A 20,307-nucleotide genomic window follows, 5' to 3' on the forward strand; every position below is an offset into this window, starting at 1 on the left:
TATCAGAACATCTTACTCTATTCTAAAGTAAAAGTTTTATAGCATACCTCCCTGGACAAAAACCTGGAATTAGCTTATAAAAATTACTTATGGTTTTAATGATATTATGACTTCTAGTATTTTTAATTACTAATTTTGTGCATTTTGAGTATTATAGACATTTCAAGACTAAAGATTAAAAAATGATTAAAAATATCTTAGCTGCACACAGTTAAACCTAAAATAAAAATATGAAAGAAAAGAAAGCTATTCATTTAGAAATACAGAATACTTTTGTACTTCTAAGTTAACTCACAAATTATGATTTCTAATAAGATTGTTTTCTTTAGGTTTCTAAGTAGTTTACCTAAGACAGAACTTAAGAAATAAGGCAACTAAACCAGCCAGCATCCAGATATAAAACTACAAGAGATATTGCTATGATCTCTGAAACACAGACATCACTCAGATGAGGCAGCAGCCCATTAGGCATCATTAGTCACCCAGATGGAAGGGGCAGGAGACTTTAGCTTGTGTTGCAGACTAGCCCCGGGCAGAGGAAAAAGGCCTGTGGTTGAGGGAAAGAGCACACCCAGGAAAATACAATCCTGTTGTCAGCAAGAGTATTAAACAGCTTTGAAAATAAATTTTAATCCTTTTCATTTGTCTGTTTCTCAAAGCATTCTAGCATTCTTCCTTCTTGGCCATAGGTTTGTCTTTGGGATAAATTATATTCACTGGGGAAAACATTTCCAATTTCACAATGCAGATATGCTAAAAAAGTATTATTTAGAACACCCCCACTTATATCCAATCTTTCATAAATCAGTATGTAAGTATATTTGCAAAATACTGGCCTATACTGGGTAGATTAAAACAAGAACATGATTTTATCTACAGAGCATTTATAATCTCATTGCCAAGACAAACTCTATTCTCATATAACAAAAATTCTCAGTCAGGCTATGACCAGGCACCAAAGGTACAGTGCAAACATCAGCTGCCCAGGAAGAGTTCAGTCAAGGCTCAAACAGTCAGTGATTAGGACTAAGAAAGGTTAGAAACTGTGCAGACTGGGTCCTGGCCGGTTAGTTTAGCAGTGGAGCATCGACACAACGTGCAAAGTCCTGGGTTTGATTCCCGGTCAGGGCACACAGGAGAGGCAACCATATGCTTCTCCATCCCTCCCCCACCTGTATTCATTCTCTCTCTCTCTCTCTCTCTCTCTCCCCCCCCCCTCCTGTAGCCATGGATCAATAGACTCAAGCAAATTGGTCCCAGGCTCCATGGAGTCTCCACCTCAAGGTGCTAAAAATAGCTCATTTGCCAGCAGCCTCCAATGGGCAGAGCTTCAGGCCCCAGACAGGTTGCCAGATTGATTTTTGTCAGAGAGCATGCAGGAGTCTGTCTGTATATCTCCCCTACTCTTACTTTAAAAAAAGAAAAGAAAAGAGACTGTGCAGACTGAAGTTGGGGAAATGATCTCTTTGAGTGACTTGTACCTTGAACTTAGCCCTGGCAGGTATTGTCATCATTTAAAAAACTATTTTTCTCTTTTCAGCGTCATGGTGGATCCTGAACAACAACTAACTTTTCCAGATGTTCTCTTTATGTTCTAAGTGCAAAATGCATGTCAATCAAAATGTGAACTAGAAAATTCTCTGTATTTACTATGTACTTTCCATATATTAATTCTAAGATATACACTCTTCTTAAATGTATTATGTAAATTTATCTTTCTTGTGAAATTTAACTCAATTTTCAAAGTTCACTGTTACTCTCAACATTTGCTGTTTTGCTATACGTAACTCAAAACCTTTTAATCATAAAATTCTAATATCTCAAGAGTGTAGACTTAAAGGAACAAAATTGTAAAAGAGAAACTGATAGAAAACATTTAAAAGGAGAACTTTTAGAATATTCCTTCATAGAACAGAATTGTAAATTTGTCATAAACCTTAAAGGTTAAATCAGTGTTTTGCGACTTTTGAGTAACTGATTTCCTGTGAAATTTTTCTCATATAATGCCTACTCCTATGACTATTCACTTATCTTATTTTAAAAGTGAATACATTATCCAATACAACTGGTGTCCCTGATGCAGAGAGAGATGGCAAGAATCAGGTGCACAGGGCAAAGGTCACACGAGGACACTGAAGGCAGCCACCTGCACCCGAGGAGAGAGGCCTTGGGAGACACCAACCTGCCTGCTCCCTGACCTTGGACTTCTAGTCTCTAGAACTGTAAGACAATGTTTCTGTTGTTCGGCTAAATAAAAGAGTTAACAAAAACCTTTGCACAACCAGCATTAACTGTAACCTACAGAATCTCTATTTTTCAGATTATAATCTGGTTTTTCACAAGTGAACAGTTCTGTGAAAGGTACATTTGTTAATGTGAAAGCAGTATATCATCTATGAGCATCAGAATTCCTTGGGTGTGAGTTAAACAAATCAAGGAAGGAAAGTGGACAGTTTTCTTTGAGAAAATCCAGTTCAAGCATATAATCCAGAGGCTAACTTTTTCTTATGCAAAATAGTTGTATTTCAAAATAATTTAAAAACAAAATTTTTAAATAGCAAACAAAGAACAAAGATAGCACAGACACAAAGTGTAGGGAAATAATACAATATAAAAGGTCCCAGACAGACATACCTTTTCTGGTTTCAACACTAGAAGGACCACCACCCAAGCTCCACCAGAACAAGGACGACTGCACACTGTGCTGCTCACGCCATGAAGTTACTATTTCTAATAGTAGCATCTCTTCTGGTGACGCAGGCAGCCAATGAAAACACCGTGCACACAGAAATTGGTACTATGTTATCCTCTAGTCCAAATTCCTTTGAAACCACCAGTTTTCCAGGAAGAAACTGTAAGGTAAGTTTTTCCTGTTTTTTTTTCCTTTCTTCTTCTTTTTTTAATATGTGTTAGAAAACCCAGAAAAGAAGGAAGCCTGGACCAATATTTTAAAATATAAAATTTGACCTACAATATCTGTGGCATACTAACTTTTATCAATACCAGTGTATACCCTCACTCCTCATTCAATTCAGATAAAATAATTTTTTCATAGGATCCACTAAACTTAGGTAATACATTTTGACATAACACACGTGCCCATACATAAACATGTATCTGTAAACACATGTGTGTGTCTTGGTTCATTTCCAAAGAAGAGAAACACTATGAATTAACTGGCTCAACTTTTAATTATATACCAAGTGAAGAACATGAAGGGACATGTACAATGTTTATCCAAACTGCACACGTGTACAAAGGCACAGAGATAACAAAACAGTCTCTGCTCTGATTAAATACAGGGAGGAAGGGTCAAAGCCAGAAACCTTGGCGGCTGCTGACTTACAGACTCTGCTTTCAAAAAGACAGTTACAGCCAGTAACAACGTTTTCCTGTCCAGTCCATTTCAGCATCAGATTCAGAAGTGCACCCAGATTCCTTGGGGACGAGGCGGTTTCCCAGGGAACACGGCAGTGTGACTGAGAGGTTTTGCCCTTAGTAACCACGCCATGTGGAGGGCTCTTCAGATTCCACATTGGAATAGTTTGTATCGTACTTTTGTAACTAGAATCATGAGACCTTGAGAGTAGGCAAATAATAAAGCAAACCAATATAGTCATAATAGCAATTCTGACCCCAGCTCTTCTACATGTATATATGTCTGTGTGAGAGAACATCTGTGAGTATTCACACACACAAATATACTGGGACCTATAACACAAAGGGAAAATAGTAGGGCAGAAATATCGCCCCTAGGTATAAATATATAATTTCAAAGTAACTGATAAATTTATGGTTAATGAAGTCTTTTCTATTTAAAACACAATGTACTTTTGGGGGAAACAAAGTAATGAAAAGCAGGGTACTAATGTACCAAGATGGGAAATCTACCATGAGACTTAAAGCTCGATTCTGAATATCGAGCCCAAAGGCCAGTGAACAGAAAGGTCCTGGTTTTAGGAGTTCAGAATTCAATTTAACATAGACTTCCGGGCCAGTAACGGCCTAGGATGCCTTCCAATAGAACCGAGGATGAGAGAATCTGAGGGAATAGAAGTAAGGAGAGTTTATACTTACTTACCTTTATATCAGTGATATTTTTGGCACTGTGCTGGAAGAAACATTTTCTAGAAATAGTAATATCCAGGCTGACAAATTCCAAGAGATTGTTTCAATGTTTTGGAAGCTAAAAGTTTAAGCCCCCAAATTCTTCATCTATATATGTTCTTGTCATTAGAAATTACAGAATTGGATCTTAATGTACCTAAATTATTTGCAAATGCCTAAAATATTTCTCTTTAAAATGACAATGTGTTTTGCAAATACTTTGTGGGGTCTGATTAATGACACTGGTAGCAAAATTCTTCACCTCCAGTTCCATGCATTACCACTGTTTCCAAACTGTCAATCTTTGCTGGGAATTATGAATCCCAGACAATGCTATTCAAAACATAGAGAGCAAGCATATATTTGAAAAGAAAACTCTAGTAAATAATCTCCCTCGCATCACTGAGAACTCGGCATGCAACAGCCTGACTCATTTCAGCCTCACAGAGATTGGAACGATTCTTTCAAACACTGGTCTGAAATCAGTGAGAAATGAAACAAAAACTACTTTAGCCACAAGAAACTGTATGCCATATATTCATCACAGCCAATAAATACTTTATATTTGAGAACCTCGCCTGGCCTGTGGTGGTGCAGTGGATAAAGTGTCAATCTGGAACACTGAGGTCACTGGTTCTAACCCTGGGCTTTCCTGGTCAAGGCATATATGGGAATTGATGCTTCCTGCTCCTCCCCCTCTCTCCTTTCTTTCTCTCTCCTCTCTAAAAAATGAATAAAAAAAAAACCTTTTATAAATTATGTATCTGAGAATCTGTACAGCTTACATTTCCATTCCATTATTACAAGCGATGAAAAACAATAAACTGGAAGGAGCACGCAAATGATACTCAGTCTTCCCACGACACTAACCACGTTTACTTGTGAGTGTTTCTACCCAATTTATTTAGGAAATACCTGCAAAGCTAAAACTGATCAGAAAATTCTTTATAGGTAAAAATATCTCGCTCTCTTATTAGGGGTAACCACATATACAACTGTCGATACTAAAGGTAAACTGAATTGCCACCGTCCATTACGTTATTGTTACTAGATCCACTTCATTTGCAGGTGTCCAAAACAGAAAATAAATAACTCTTCATCTTCAAATTCATCTGTTCTTATAATGCTCCTTAAAACTTTGGTTGTTTTCCTGTAATATAGAAGAAAAAGTTACTGAATACAGTTTTTACTAATTTGTTTAGCCAACCAAATACTGTGACCTTCTGAGTGTTTTCAGAGCTAAATGCATGTTACTATAGAAACTTTGAAAGTAACTGGAATTTGTGAAATAACAAAATAATTCTTCTGTGTTTATCAAAATATATGTAATTCCTTTCTAAATATATTAATTGTATTCCAAAACTATTGTTCTCTCCTTGCGGTACTTAATTTTTTTTAAATGTTATTAACAAATATATGAAAATTAAATTCAATTCTAATGTATGATTGTTAAAAATAATAAGTATGCCCAATTTTATTTAAAAAATAAAATATTAGAGATAGAAAGTCTACAATCAAAAAAGTAACTATTTTATAAAGCATTGAAATTTAAGATTTATTCTTATAGACCAAAGATCATATGTTCTTACGATCCCTGAGCAGGTAGGAAAATTTAAGCATCACTAAGGACATTTTTCTACTAAATATTCCTCTGTGCGAGGTATTATCAATATGAAAAAAAAAGAATTTAAATTCCTCCTTTAATTGTAATGCCGGGCCACGTGGCGGCACAATGGGTAGACTCAGCATCAGCCTGGGATGATGAAGACCTAGGCTCGGAACCCAAGGTCGCAGGCTTGAGCAAGGGGTCAATAGCTTGGCTGGAGCCCCAGTAAAGGCACATAGGAGAAAGCAAACAATGAACAACTAACATGCTGCAACTACAAATTGATGCTTCTCATCTCTCTTCCCTCCTGTCTGTCTGTCCCTGTTTGTCTGTCTCTCTTGCTAAAATAAATTAAAAATAATAAACAAAAAGTTAAATATTAGCTTGAGGTGTGCAAGTTAGGGAGTTTAAATAAAGAAATGTTAATATATATTATTAGCAAGTTAAAGTTTTAAAAATTGTATTTAAGAAAAAAGAGGCTGTGAAGTCCAAATAGTGAGAAATCCCAGAACGATGAGATCATAGGAGGTGGCCTGCATCTCAGAAAGCCACACTCAGCAGACCTACATTCTGAGCTTGTCTCAATGGAATCCCACTTGCTTTTCTTCTTCTTTTTTTAAAAAAATTTTTTTTTAAATATTTTATTTATTGATTTTTAGAGAGAGGGGAGAGAGAGAGAGAAGGGGGAGGAGCAGGAAGCATCAACTCCCATATGTGCCTTGACCAGGCAAGCCCAAGGTTTCGAACCAGCAACCTCAGTGTTCCAGGTCGACGCTTTATCCCACTGCGCCACCACAGGTCAGGCATTTCTTCTTTTTATTCTTCCCTTATAGTGTTTATGCAAACTCTAATAAAAGTCCTTCACTTCTACGGAAGTAAAGACCATAGAGGATGAAAATCAGCATTCACTGACTGAATGATGAGAGATTAGCACCATAACCAGCACTTTCATACCTTGCTGGAGTTTACTCCTAATAAGCGGAGATTACTGTCCTCATCTGTAACTGCAAACCTGAGGCGCAGAAAGGTAAGTGCACAGAGTAACCCAAGCCTGATGCCAAAACTCATACCCAGGCCACCAACACCCTAAAAGATACATTTATTTCTCCTGTGCACTCAATTTGATAGAATCTGATGACGTGACAGAGAAATATAAGAGGCTGAGAAGAGCAGAGTCGTGCTGAAAAAGAGTAAGTGCACTAATGAAGACTAAATGAGCAGAATAGAGGGCCCAGAAACAAACGATGAACACTGCCACAAAAGGGCAGAGGACGGCCTCTCAATAAATGTGCTAGATGGAGGAGACCCGTGAATAGGAAACAAACACTCCACCTCACTTTATGCAACAAAATCAACCCCAGTTGGATTATAGAATTTATTTGGAAAACAAACCAATAGAACTTTTATATGAAACTAGGGCACACTCTTTTCATGACCTTTCAATAAAATATTTTTTCTTAAAATACACGTTTCATTCTATGTATTCACTTGAGTGGTAATTAATGTACTTACAGTAATTGCCTATACTATACATTTACATTTATGTACTTTCCTGAATTATGTGTCTCTATGAGAACTAAAAATCGAGAGAAAATACAATGAGAGTATTAAAGACAAACATTTTCAAATTAAAGCTATACAAAATTAGAAAACTACTTACTGGTTTTTTAAGTACAATGGGATGATCAGGCAGAAAGTCTGGTTTCTTCCTGCAGATGGAAACACTTGAAAGCTTCAACAGGAAATCTCTGCTGTATTTAATTCTCTCTGTAGACAGCCACCACCAAAGTAAGGTTATGAGACACAGAGCTCTCCCAGGTCACTTTTTGGCCCAATGCTTTCTGGATGTCCCTTATCTGTCCATTATTTTATAAAATGAGTAGCGTCTATGCACAAAGGGGGCGGAGAGGAAGCTTGTTTCCAATTTCCCCTTTACAAGAGGCAGTCTAATAACCAAGGGAAAATGGACGGTTTCAGAAAGTTGGTAATGCATGGCTTCTTTTGGGATATTATCCAAGCTGACCAAAGTGACCTAGTATTGTGAAGTATGACAGCAGTACCACCTACTGGGCAAGTCAGATCCTGCCAAAAGGGAACCCTAATAAGCCTATCTAATCGTTGTATTGTACTAAAATTTCAATACAATCAAAATAAATTCAAGAAACACTGACTACACCCCTACTGTGTATCCGGAGCTGTGATAGGTACTGGTGAACAGGGTCCAGACAGGATCCCCATCTTCAAGCAACAATGAACCCAGTGTCTGCACATATCTCATTAGAAAGTCTCACAAAGATAGATCTGGGCCAGAAACAGTGGAGCAACACCGTTAGAGTGCTACCAGACTTAGAGTTCCTTGGCGTTTCCTGGGGGATAGAAGTGTCTTTTATTCTAACCAGATGATTTATGGTGGGCTCCTGGGTGGGGGCTGGTCACCAGAAAGACCTGGCCATGATTAGAATATTCAGCCAGGGCCATGTCCCCCACTCCCTGTCAAAGGGAAGGGACTAGAAATGGAGTTAATGACTGATTGTGCCTATATGATGAAGTCCTTATAAAATGCCAAAAAAAACAGGGCACATAGAACATCCGGGGTTTAACACACCCACAGACCGGGAGGATGTGGCAACCCAACTCCACAGGGACAGAGCTCTTACACTTGGTGACCTTCCAGACCTTGCCTATTGTATCTCTTCATTTGGCTGGTCAAATGTATCCTTTATCATATTGCTTATTATATAAGAAGCTGGTAAAGTGGTTAAGTGTTTAAGTTCTGTGAGCTATTCTAGAAAATGATTAAATTCAATGAGGGGATCTCGGGAACTTCCATTCATAGCCAAGCTAGACAAAAGTTCTGGGCAAACAGGGGACCTACGACTTGCAAGTGTTGTCAGCAGTGGAGCGTACTAATTGGGACAGAGCGCTTAATGTGAGAAAAACAGTGGGAATGCATCCAAGATAGACAGAGGCTGTTGGAGAACGAGGCACTGCTCCACACAGACACGCTCACTCGCTCTAAGCTGGAATGCATGGCCAATGTCTTAAAACATGCCAGGGACATATGTGGTGGGACTAAATTGACTAACATCAAGGTGAGGGCAACACTCCAGGAACAAGAGCACCAGTGGCACCACTGACACTTTGTGGAACTCTACTCCCACCCGCTGACCCTACACAGGGGGTCATCCAAACTGTGTTCTCCATCAATCTGCTGAACATCATTCACCCTGCCCGGAGACTCCCTGAGACCCCACCCCACCCAATTCAGTTCCTTGGCCCCAGGCTATTCCAGAGGTTCCTCCCCACCAGCAGCTTGCCTGGGTTTATGCTGTGGACTTTCCCCCAAACCTGCAAACCTCAGATGATTGCTGGCTGCAGTAGCCTTGTGCTGCAGACTCTCTCAAAGATCCACAAACAACACAAGCCATTACCAGCCTCAGCTCACGTTATAGTTCCCTAAAGCATCCAAAGTCCAGCACAAGTGGCAGCTGGCCTCGGTTCACAGTGTAACCTCTCCTAAGCGCCCTCACCCCAGGACAAGCCACAACCAACCTCGTGTCACGTTGAAGCTTTTGCAAAGCAGCCCCAGGCCTGGCACAAATGACAGCTGATGTGGCCGGCTTTAGACCACAGCAGAGCCCCATCCATCCAGCAGTGCAAATAACACATCAGAAGGGTCACTTCAGCCAGCACTTGAGCCACAATCAACTGCCACTCTGTGGAGTCAGCCTCTACTCAACAACTTGTCCTTGTTGCTGCAGCTGGCCCTTACTACCAGTCAGCCTGAGGGTCAATTCCACTCACTGGTGTGTCACCAGCAATCAAAGACCAAATACAATAACGGGGGGGGGGGATCACACACACCACACAGAAGATACCTCTGGAGGACCTGAATCTAGTGACCAGGGAAACTGCATGACTGGACCCTATAGGACACCTACTACGTAAGGCCACTCTGTCAAGACCTGGAGACACTGCAGATCTACCTAATACACAGAAACACACGCAGGGAATCAGTCAAAGAAACATGGGAGACAAAGAAACATGTCCCTAATGAAAGAACAGGACAAAACTCCAGAATAAAGAACAAAATGAAATGGAAAGAATCAATCTACCAGATACACAGTTTAAAATGCTGGTTATAAGGATGCTCAATCAACTTTGGAAAAGAGTAGATGAACTCAGAAATTCAACAAAGAGATAGAAAACATAAAAAGCGGGGGGAAAAAGAAACAGAACGGAAAAACACAGTAATTGAAATGAAGAATAAATTAGATGGCATTACTGACAGTTAGATGAAGCACTGAATTGAATTACTTATTGTATTTAGAAGACAAAGTCATGAAAAACACCCAATTATAACATCAATAACAAAAAACAATTTAAAATAGGATTGTTTAAGGGACTACTAGGATGACATGAAGTGCAATAAGTTTTTCATGATAGGAGTCTGAGAAGGAAAGGACAAAGAGAATGGAAACTTATTTGAAGAAATAATGACTGAAAACTTCCCTAACCTGAAGGAAATAGACGTGAAAGTCCAGGATTCACAGAGAGTTCCAAACAAGATAAACCCAAAGTAGCCTACCCCAAGGCATATCACAATTAAAATGCCAAAGGTTAAGGACAAAGAGAGATTATAAGAACAGAAGAGAAGAACAGTGAGTTATTTACAAGGGAACTCCCATAAGAGTGAAACTGATTTCTCAACAAATACTTTGCAGACCAGAAAGAATTGGCACAGAATATGCAAAGTGATGAAAGGCCAAGGTCTACAACAAAAGTTACTCTACCCAGCAAGGCTGTCATTCAGAATCAAAGGGGAGATAAAGAGCTCCCTAGAGAAAAATGCTAAGGGAGTTCATTACTACAAAGCCAATATCAGAGGAAATTTAAAGGGAGTTACTTAAGAAGAAAAGATTAAAATATATGAAAAAGAAAATATAGGAAAGTAAAAAATCTCAGTGACAATGGCAACAGTGAAAGCAGTGGATCAATCCACACTGTAAAGACAGAAGTTGGAAGATCAAGTGTAATTACAATAAATGTTGGGATACATACAAATACACATAAAAGAAATAGAAAATAATGTCAAAAACATGAATATGCATGGGCGAATAAAAATTGTATGACTTTAGTGTGTGTTCAACTTAACCAACCATCAGCTTAAATAGAGTGCTATAAACACAGCCTGGCATACATAAAACACATGGTAACTACAAACTAAATATCAGTAACAGATATACAAGAAATAAAGAGAAAGGAATCCAAACAGAACACTACAAAAACTCAATATACAAAAGGAGATGGCAAGAGAATTTTAAAAAGTAAAAAGAACTACAAAAAAAACTATCAGAAAAACAGTTCAGAAAACAATTAATTGAGTGACAATAATTATATACCTATCTATAATTATTTTAAATGTAAATGGGACCCTGGCCAGTTGACTCAATGGCTGAGCAGCGGCCCCATGTGTGCATGTCCTGGGTTCAATTCCCAGTCAGGGCACACAGGAGAAGTAACCCATCTGCTTCTCCTTCCCTCCCTCGCCTCTTCTCTTTCTCTCCCCCCTCGCTACAGCCATGGCTCTATTGCTTCTAGCAAGCTGGCCCTGGGTGCTGAGGATGACTCTGTGGCCTCCACTTCAGGTGCTAAAAATAACTCAGTTGCTGAGCAATGGAACAATTACTCAAATGGGCAGATCATTGCCCTATAGGGGACTTGCTGGATGGATCCTGGCCAGGGCACATGTGCATGTGGAAGTCTGTTTCTCTGCCTCCCCTCCCCTCACCTAATACAAAAAATAAATAAAAATTAAATGTAAATGGACTAAATGCTATAATCCAAAACCATAGGCTGACTGAATGGGTTCCAAAACCAAGACCCATACACATACTACCTACAAGGACCCACTTCAGATCGAAAGACACACTTGGACTGAATGTAAAGGGACTAGAAAAGATATTGGATGGGAAAAGATATTTCATGCAAATGGGAATGAAGATGGGGTAACAATACTTGCATCAGACAAAAGAAACTTTAACACAAGGAATGCAATAAGAGATAAGGCAAGATATCTCATAATAAATGGCTCAATCTAACAAAAGGAGGTAACTCTTAAAACATCTACACTACAAATGTAAGAGCACCTAAATACATAAAACAAACATTGACAGGCATAAAAGGAGAAATCAACAGTAATACAATAATAGTAGCAACATTAACACTCCATGGAGATAAGTGGATAGATCATCCAGACAGAACATCAGCAGGGAAACAGTGGTCTTAAGTGACACATCAGACCAGATGGATTTAATTGATATTTTTAAAACATTTAACTGAAAAGGAGCAGAATGCACATTTTTGGCGCACATGAAACATTTTTCAGGACAGATCACATGTTAGTCTGCAAAAGAAGTCACAGTAAGGTTTTTCTTTTTTCTTTCCAAGGTCAAAGAGGGGAGATAGACGGACAGACTCCCACATGCACTCTAACCGGGATCCACTCTGCCCATCTAGAGCCATGCTTGCAACCAAGCTATTTTTAGCACCTGAAGCGGAGGCTCCATTCTCAGTGCCCAGGGCTAATGTGCTCAAACTAATGGATCCACTGGCCGTGGGAGAGGAAGAGAGGATAAGGGGAAGAGGGGAAAAGGGAAAAGCAGATGGTCACTTCTCCTGTGTACCCAGACCAGGAATCAAACCTGGGACGCTCATACGCTGGGATGATGCTCTGTCCACTGAGCAATTGGTCAAGGCCAAAGTAGTCTTTTTAAAAAAATCGTTTTACAGTCCAGCATTACCCAGATACCAACACCAGACACAGATACCACAGAAATAGAAAACTATTGGCCAATATCAATGACAAACACAGATACAAAAATGCTCAATAAAATGAAAGCAAAGAAAACTAAGCAATATATTAAAAAGACCACACACCATGATCAAGTGAGATTTATTCCTGGAATGCAAGGTTGGTTCAATATTTGCAAATCAATTAACAGGATACACCACATAAACAAAATGAAGAACAAAAATCACATGACCCTATCAGTAGCTGCCAAAAATACATCTGACAAAATTCAACATACATTTATGATAAAACCTCAGCAAAGCAGGAATAGAAGGAACATTCCTCAACATAATGAAGGCCACATATGACAAACCTACAGCTAACATCATACTCAACAGTGAAAAGATAGAAGCTTCTTTTTTTTTCAAATCAGAAACAAACAAACAAAAAAGGAGGTCGACTTCTACCACTTTTATTCAGGATGGTATTGATAGTCCTAGCCAGAGAAGTAAGACAGGAAAAAAGAATGCCTCCAAATTGAAAAGAAATAAAACTATCATTTGAAGATTACATCATACTTTAGAGAGAAAACTAAAGATGCCAAAAGAAAGCTATTTGATCTAATAAACAAATTCATCAAAATAGCAGGATACAAAATTAATGTCTATAAATATGTTGCATTTGTATTCACTAGTAACAAACTATCAGAAAGAGAATTAAGAAACCAATCTCATTTACAATTTCATCAAAAAAGAATAAAGTGCCTTAGAATAACTTTAACCAAATAACAGACCTGTACTCAGAAAACTATAAAGATACAAATAAATAGAATAATGTATCACAGTCACAAATAAAAATAATTAACATTGTTAAAATATACAAAGCAATCTACAGATCCAACACAATTCCTATCAAAATACCAACAGAATTATTCTCAGAAATACAACAAATAATCCTAAAATTTATACAAGATTAAAAAATGATCCAGAATATCCAAAGCAATCTTGAGAAAGAACAGAGGTAGAGGTATCACGCTACCTGATAGCAAAATGTACTTCACGGCTATCATAATAAAAACAGCATAGTACTGACATAAAACAGACACATAAGCCAATGGAACAGAACATAACAAAGAGCCCAGAAATAAACCCATGCTTATTTGGCCAATTAGTTTATGAAAAAGAAGGCAAAAATATACACTGGAGAAATGACCATATTTTTTTAATTAAATTCATTGGGTTGGTCCTGGTCAAGATATTTATATAGGTTTCAGGCGTACAACTCCATAGCACAATATCTGTGCACTGCACTGTGTGTTCACCTCCCTCCAGAGTCTTTCAATAAGTGGTGTTAGGAACAGGTACAAGAAAACTCATAGCAATGAATGTCATGACCTGAATTTTAGCAATGACTTCTTAGCTGTGACACAAAAAGCATGAGAGAAAATGAGAAAAAAGAGAGAGAGAGAGAAGCGGGGAGTGGAACAGGGAGAGGAAGTGGGAAAGGGGAGAAGGAGAAGAAGTAAGAGTCTGGTATCATGACCTCTTACAACTCAACAGCAAAAGAAAAACAACCCAATAAAAATATAGTCAAAGACTTCAGTAGAACTTTCTCCAAAGAAGAAATACAAGTAGCCAACAAACAAATGAAGAGATGCTATAAATCATTAGTTATTAGAGAAATGCAAATCAGTATTACAACGAAATACTACTTCACACCCACCAGGATGTCACAATAAAGATCCTAACAAGGATTTAAAGAAATTAGAACCCGCATATGTTGCTAATGGAAACAGAGTTCTTCTCTTCTCCTTCAGTAACAGAATTAGCTGGCCGCCCACCTCTGCTCTGGGCAGTATGACTAATTTCTAGCCAATGTGTTATCAAGTGTAACTCTGGACTGTACTTGGAAGGTATACTTCCCTTCCTATCACCTCCTTTCTGATGGCTAGCTAGATAGGGTGGAGCAGAGGCATTCTTCTTGGGCAATGAGATAGAAGCCACATGTTAAAGACAGCAAAGCACTAAGACAGAACAGTTGACCCTACAATGACATGAGGGTTAGGTTTGTTGACTCCCTGCTAAGTAAAAAGTCCGTATATAATTTTCAATTCTCCCAAAACTGAAAATAATTCACATATAAATGACCTTGCATAGTTCAAACACACATTCATCAAAAGTCAGCTGTATAACATGACCAGTCGCAACCTCACAGAGCAGAACAAGTATGCCAGTTCAAATTTTACATGACAAAGAGCAGTGGTGTTCAATATTTTACACTTGAGAACTGGTGGAAACAGAAATATTTTGGGGAATGCTAAGGCAAAAATTATCCTGAGCATAAGTGAATTTGACTAAGTTCATTGGGTGTATAATTTCCATACATCAGGGTGGTTAACTCTTTTGCAGACCGGCACCAGTTGTTGAAAAGCACTGACATAGAAGATACAGAAATAAACTGCGACCTGTTTAAGCCTTTGTTATTATGGTCCTGCCTTTAGAATACTCAAACCTACAGCCTAAATAATACAGACAGAAATCAACCAAAACAATATAATAAAATTTCTTCTGTACATAAAGTTTGCAGCTAAACAAATACTCACTCCACATAAACACTAAAACATTCTTAGGAAATCTCATAAATAATAAAAATGCACCTTTCTTAACTGGAGACTGATGTTGCTGCTGGTCACTGAGACCTTGAGGAAAGGCTTGCATTCCATTTGTCTTGCTCTGTTGAAACAAAAAGAAAATATACTCTTTGATGAAGGTTTAAAAACTTTATATAATAATTTTTATACCATCCAAAAATATTCTCCTAAATATTTAGGAGTGAAGGAATATATTTGGGCTAAAAGGAGAAGCAACCTCATAAGTATACATATTAAAATAAGCAACAAAAATATCTTTCAAACTATTTTCACATATATCTATATTTTTGTCATGATTATAATAATTTTTGCAAGGGAACATAAAGCCAAAGATGAATGATATGATCCTAAAGATAAATAATTCTGAAGCAATTAAAAATAACTTTTTTGACAGAAACAGGGAGAGAGTCAGAGAGAGAGACAGATAGGGACAGAGAGACAAGAAGGGAGAGAGATGAGAAGCATCAATTCTTCATTGGGGCACTTTAGCTGTTTATTGCTTGTTTTCTCACATGTGCCTTGCCTGGGGGCTTCAGAGGCGAGTGACCTCTTGCTCAAGCCAGCGACCATGGGGTCATATCTATGCTCCTATGCTCAAGCCAGTGACCCCGTGCTCAAGCCGGTGTCCTCAGGGTTTTGAACCTTGGTTCTTCGTGTCCCAGTCTATCCACTGTATCACTGACTGGTCAGGCTAAAAATAGATTTTAATTCATGAAAACAACATATTTATTCATAAAAATCTGCAATAATGAGAGAGTATTTACTTTTTTTTTATTTTATGGAAAGTAGATCCCTGATGTTAGTTTATAATCATATAAACACTTTTACACACTACCTTGGAAATAAGGAAAATAAGAAAACATTGTGGCCCTATCCTTAAAAATGAATATTTCTGTTCCATCAATCACTGTTGTAGGCCATTTCTTAGACATACGCAAATTCTTCCATAACATTGCCTGAAGTCAAAGAATTACTTATCTAAACCTATGACACCATGAGGAGTAATGAAGTAATTCTACATTATTGAGACATCAGAATACATCATCAGAAAAATGTCAAACATTGATGATGCCAAAGATTTTGTTTTCCAAAGTTCTTCCTGACTGTTAGATTTAATATATTATAATAAGAATTATATGGCCCTTTAAAAAATTAATTTCTTAAATTTGAAAAGTCCACTAGAGGCACATTTCACTATCTTTGTTACATCACTTAAATGTAAGATCTAAAATCAAACTCAAAAGTAAATTGTAATCCAAGGGATAAAGAATAAAGAAAACAATCTCTTTTTAGAATAGTTACCAAAAAGAATTAAACACTGAAAGCCCTGGCCAGTTGGTTCAGTGGTAGAGCGTCCGACTGGCGTGCAGGAGTCCCGGGTTCAATTCCTGCCCAGAGCACACAGGAGAGACGCTCATCTGCTTCTCCACCCCTCCCCTCTCCTTCCTTTCTGTCTCTCTCTTTCCCTCCCGCAGCCAAGGTTCCACTGGAGCAAAGTTGGCCCAGGCGCTGAGGATGGCTCCACGGCCTCTGCCTCAGGCGCTAGAATGGCCCTGGTTGCAACAGAGCAATGCCCCAGATGGGCAGAGCATCGCCCCCTGGTGGGCATGCCAGGTGGATCCCGGTTGGGCGCATGCGGGAGTCTGTCTGACTGCCTCCCCGTTTCCAACTTCAGAAAAATTAAAAAAAATAAAAAATAAAAGAATTAAACACTGAAGAATAAATTGAGCCAAGGTTAAATATCTGTATACAGAAAAGTTTAAAATGCTGATTGAAATTGAAGATGACATAAATAAGTGGAGAGGTAACCCATGTTTATGGATTGCAAGAATATTATCAAACTGTCCAAATCTAAACTGTTAGATTTAATATATTATAATAAGAATTATATGCTGTCCTAAGCAATCTATAGACTCAATACAATTCCTATCAAAATTTGAATAACATTTTTCATAGAAATAGAAAAAAAATTTTTAAACTTGTACTGAACCACAAAAACCCCAAAGAGCCAAAGCAACCTTATGAAAGGAGAACAATGTTGAAGGTACCATGTTATCTGATATCAAACTATAGTACAAAGCTATAGTAATCAAAACAGCATGGTATTGGCATAGTCCAATAAAACAGGATAGAGAGCCCAGAAATAAATCCACACCTTTATGGTCAATCTATGACAGAAAAGGCAACAATATACAATAATGTAAAAGCAGTCTCATCAATAAATGGTATTGGGAAAACTGGATAAAAACATGCTGACATGGCGGTGACACAGTGGATAGAGTGTGGGACTAGGATGCAGAGGACCCAGTTTAGAAACACTGAAGTCGCTGGCTTGAGCACAGGCTCACCAGATTGAGCACGGGGGTCGCTGGCTTGAGCGTGGGATCATAGACTTGACACCATGGTCGCTTTCTTGAGCCCAAAGGTCATGGCTTGAAGCCCAAGGTCACTGGCTTTAGGGCAAAGTTGCTGAGTTGAGCGATTTGCTCTGCTAGAGACTGCAGGTCAAGGTACGTATGAGAAAGCAATCAATGAACAACTAAAGTGCCACAATGAAGCATTGATGCTTCTCATCTCTCTCCCTTTCCTGTCTGTCTGCCCTTCTCTTTGTTTCTATCACTGTCATACACACACACACAAACTGGATAAAAACATAATAAAAGAAAGAAAGAATATAGACCACTTTACTACCCATGTACAAGAATAAACACAAAGTGGGTTGAAAACTCAAAACCATCAAAATCCTGTAAGAAAACATAGGCAGTAAAGTTTTTCACACTGTTCTTAGTAACATTTTTTTGTATACATCTCCTCAGGCAAGGGAAATGGATGAAAAAGAAACAAACGGGACTACATCAAAATAAGAAGGTTTTGCACAGTGAGGGAAACCATCAACAAAATGAAAAGACAACCTACTGGACAGGAGAAGATATTGAGCTATGACACATCCTATAAGATTAATATCCAAAATATAGAGGTTGGCAAAAGTAGGTTTACACTTATAAGTACATGAAATACAGAGTTTATTCTTGTGTCACTGATTATTGCATTATTTTCCACACATGTCAGAATGCCTATTCTCAGTAAATGAAGAAACAGCAAGTGTTGGGCAAGGATGTGGTGAAGAGGGAACTTCCTGCACTGATGGTTAGATGGCAAGTGGGTGCAGTCACTGTGGGGAACAGTATGACGTTTATTCAAAATACATATTAAAAATAGATCCACCATGTGATCTAGCAATATCACTTCTGGGTATTTATCAAAAAGATAAACAGTATGTGCTCCTATGTTCACTGCATTATTATTTACAATAACCAAGAAACAGAAGCTCCTAAGTGTGTCCATCGATGGATGAATGGATACAGAAGAGGCCATGTATGTATAGTATGGAGTATTACAGAGCCAGAAAAAGATGAAATACTGTCATTTGTGCCACTATAGAAGAATGTCAATGGTATTACACTAAGTGACATGAGGCAAATGGAAAAGGACAGAAATCATATGAGTTCATTCATATGTGCAATACAGAACAGAAAGTAACAACAACTAACAAAACAAAAAAAGGAAAGAAAATCATAAGACAACAGAATGGTGGTTACGGGGGGGGTAGGATGGGGGGAGGGTTAATTGGTGAAGTGGGTCAAACAGATACTAAAGAAAGGAAACTGGACTTTCAGTGGTGAGCACACAATAGCGTATTAAACATTAAAACCAACAAAGCAATAGGATTCCTCACCAGTAACATAAGGAAAACTGTCAAAGCCTGACAAGGTAAGAATGCAGACAAACCAGAGCTGGGCACTGCTTGTGCATATCACAGTAGAGAGCAAGGTGGCAGCATCCAATGAAGCTGAAGGTAAGATTACCTTTTCACAGGGCAATGCCACTGAAGTTCCATACTGTGAGAGCCTCCCACACAGGGATGAAATGTAACATATATACAGATGTTCACTAGCATTTGCATCAACAGAAAAAAGAACATTGCAGTGTTCTGATATGCATATAAGACTTTTCTGTATCAACACATACAGAACAGCTTTATTCATTTCAAGAGATACCTGGTATTCCATCCATGCATAAACTTATGACTGTGTTTGCATAACCTATGTCTGGAAGTATCTAGATAAGAAACTGGTACAATGGCTATTTCTGGTCAGAGGAACGAGGTGACTGGGGGATAGAGATTGGAGGGAAACTTTTCACTAAATGCCATTTTGTATGTTTTGAATTTTTAAACTTTGTGATTATTTCCTTACTCAAAAGATTATATTAAAATTTTGAAAATATAAACCTAAATGTAAAATAAGCACGTGGGTACAATGCTATTTATATGAAATTATAAAAGTTAAACAATTCTGTTTGTTGTAGCAAAAGTACCCATACAGTCATGAAAACGGTAACATTGAAGACGGTTATCTCGGAGAAGGGTGGAAAGGAAATGGGTTGGTGGAGGGATATATGGCCATCTTTACTGTATCTAGAAGGATTTTTAAATTTTCTAAAATAAATATAGCAAAATGTTTACATTAGAAAATGCTAGGCAGCAGGTAGAAAAAGTCTTGTATTCTCCTTAATGTATATTAGAAATATATCAAAGTTTTAAAAAGTACGTCAGCACTCAGCATAGGAGCTGGCACGCAGCAGCCCTCTGACAAGTGTTACTTTCCAGCCTGTGATGCTTCTAGTCACCGTAATTTCTGAGACTTACTCGGCTAACTCCACTTTGTAAGCACTGAATGTTGCGTGGATATTCATTCTGAAAGTTGAAAGGGAATACTGCTCCTGTTAGAAGAGAAAAGAAAATACTATCTTCAATATCCATGTCTTCAATAAATGATATAACATCACCTAAAAACCTTCAATGTCTAGAATATTCTAAGCACTGAAAATGTTTTCTGATAGTTCTCTTACTCAACACTATGACATGTCAGCCACTGTGTTAGGCATATAAATGTGAAAAGAGTTCAGAGATAAGAGAGTTCGCCATCTGTTTTAAAGCACAAGATCATAAGTAATGACTCTAAAAATAAGTTCTATGAGAGGAACAGAGAAAATGCTAGGGGAGGGCTGAGTGGTCTTTGAGGTATCAAGGCTGTCCTCACAAAAGGAAATAATTCGATCGGGGCTTTAAAGAATTCAGTCTGGGGATGT

General features: G+C 38.1%; 2 protein-coding genes across 3 annotated transcripts in view; one reads left to right on the top strand and one right to left on the bottom strand.

Moving 5' to 3' along the window:
- Positions 1-3,040, top strand: part of NECAB1 (N-terminal EF-hand calcium binding protein 1) — a 111,076-nt gene extending 108,036 nt beyond the window's left edge. For both annotated transcript variants that reach the window (XM_066266515.1, XM_066266516.1), the window contains exon 13: positions 1,541-3,040. In XM_066266515.1, coding sequence (XP_066122612.1) covers positions 1,541-1,569 — 29 coding nt within the window. In that variant the 3' untranslated portion in view covers positions 1,570-3,040. The remainder of the gene's footprint in view (positions 1-1,540) is intronic.
- Positions 3,041-3,499: 459 nt separating this feature from the next.
- C3H8orf88 (chromosome 3 C8orf88 homolog) overlaps positions 3,500-20,307 on the bottom strand; it is a 31,275-nt gene continuing 14,467 nt past the window's right edge. Inside the window, exons 3-6 of the mRNA XM_066266517.1 lie at positions 19,865-19,938; positions 15,163-15,238; positions 7,374-7,480; positions 3,500-5,257 (exon numbers count right to left, since the gene is read on the bottom strand). Coding sequence (XP_066122614.1) covers positions 5,216-5,257; positions 7,374-7,480; positions 15,163-15,238; positions 19,865-19,938 — 299 coding nt within the window. The 3' untranslated portion in view covers positions 3,500-5,215. The remainder of the gene's footprint in view (positions 5,258-7,373; positions 7,481-15,162; positions 15,239-19,864; positions 19,939-20,307) is intronic.

Source organism: Saccopteryx bilineata, chromosome 3 (assembly GCF_036850765.1).
Source record: "Saccopteryx bilineata isolate mSacBil1 chromosome 3, mSacBil1_pri_phased_curated, whole genome shotgun sequence".
Classification (NCBI taxonomy): Eukaryota; Metazoa; Chordata; class Mammalia; order Chiroptera; family Emballonuridae; genus Saccopteryx; species Saccopteryx bilineata.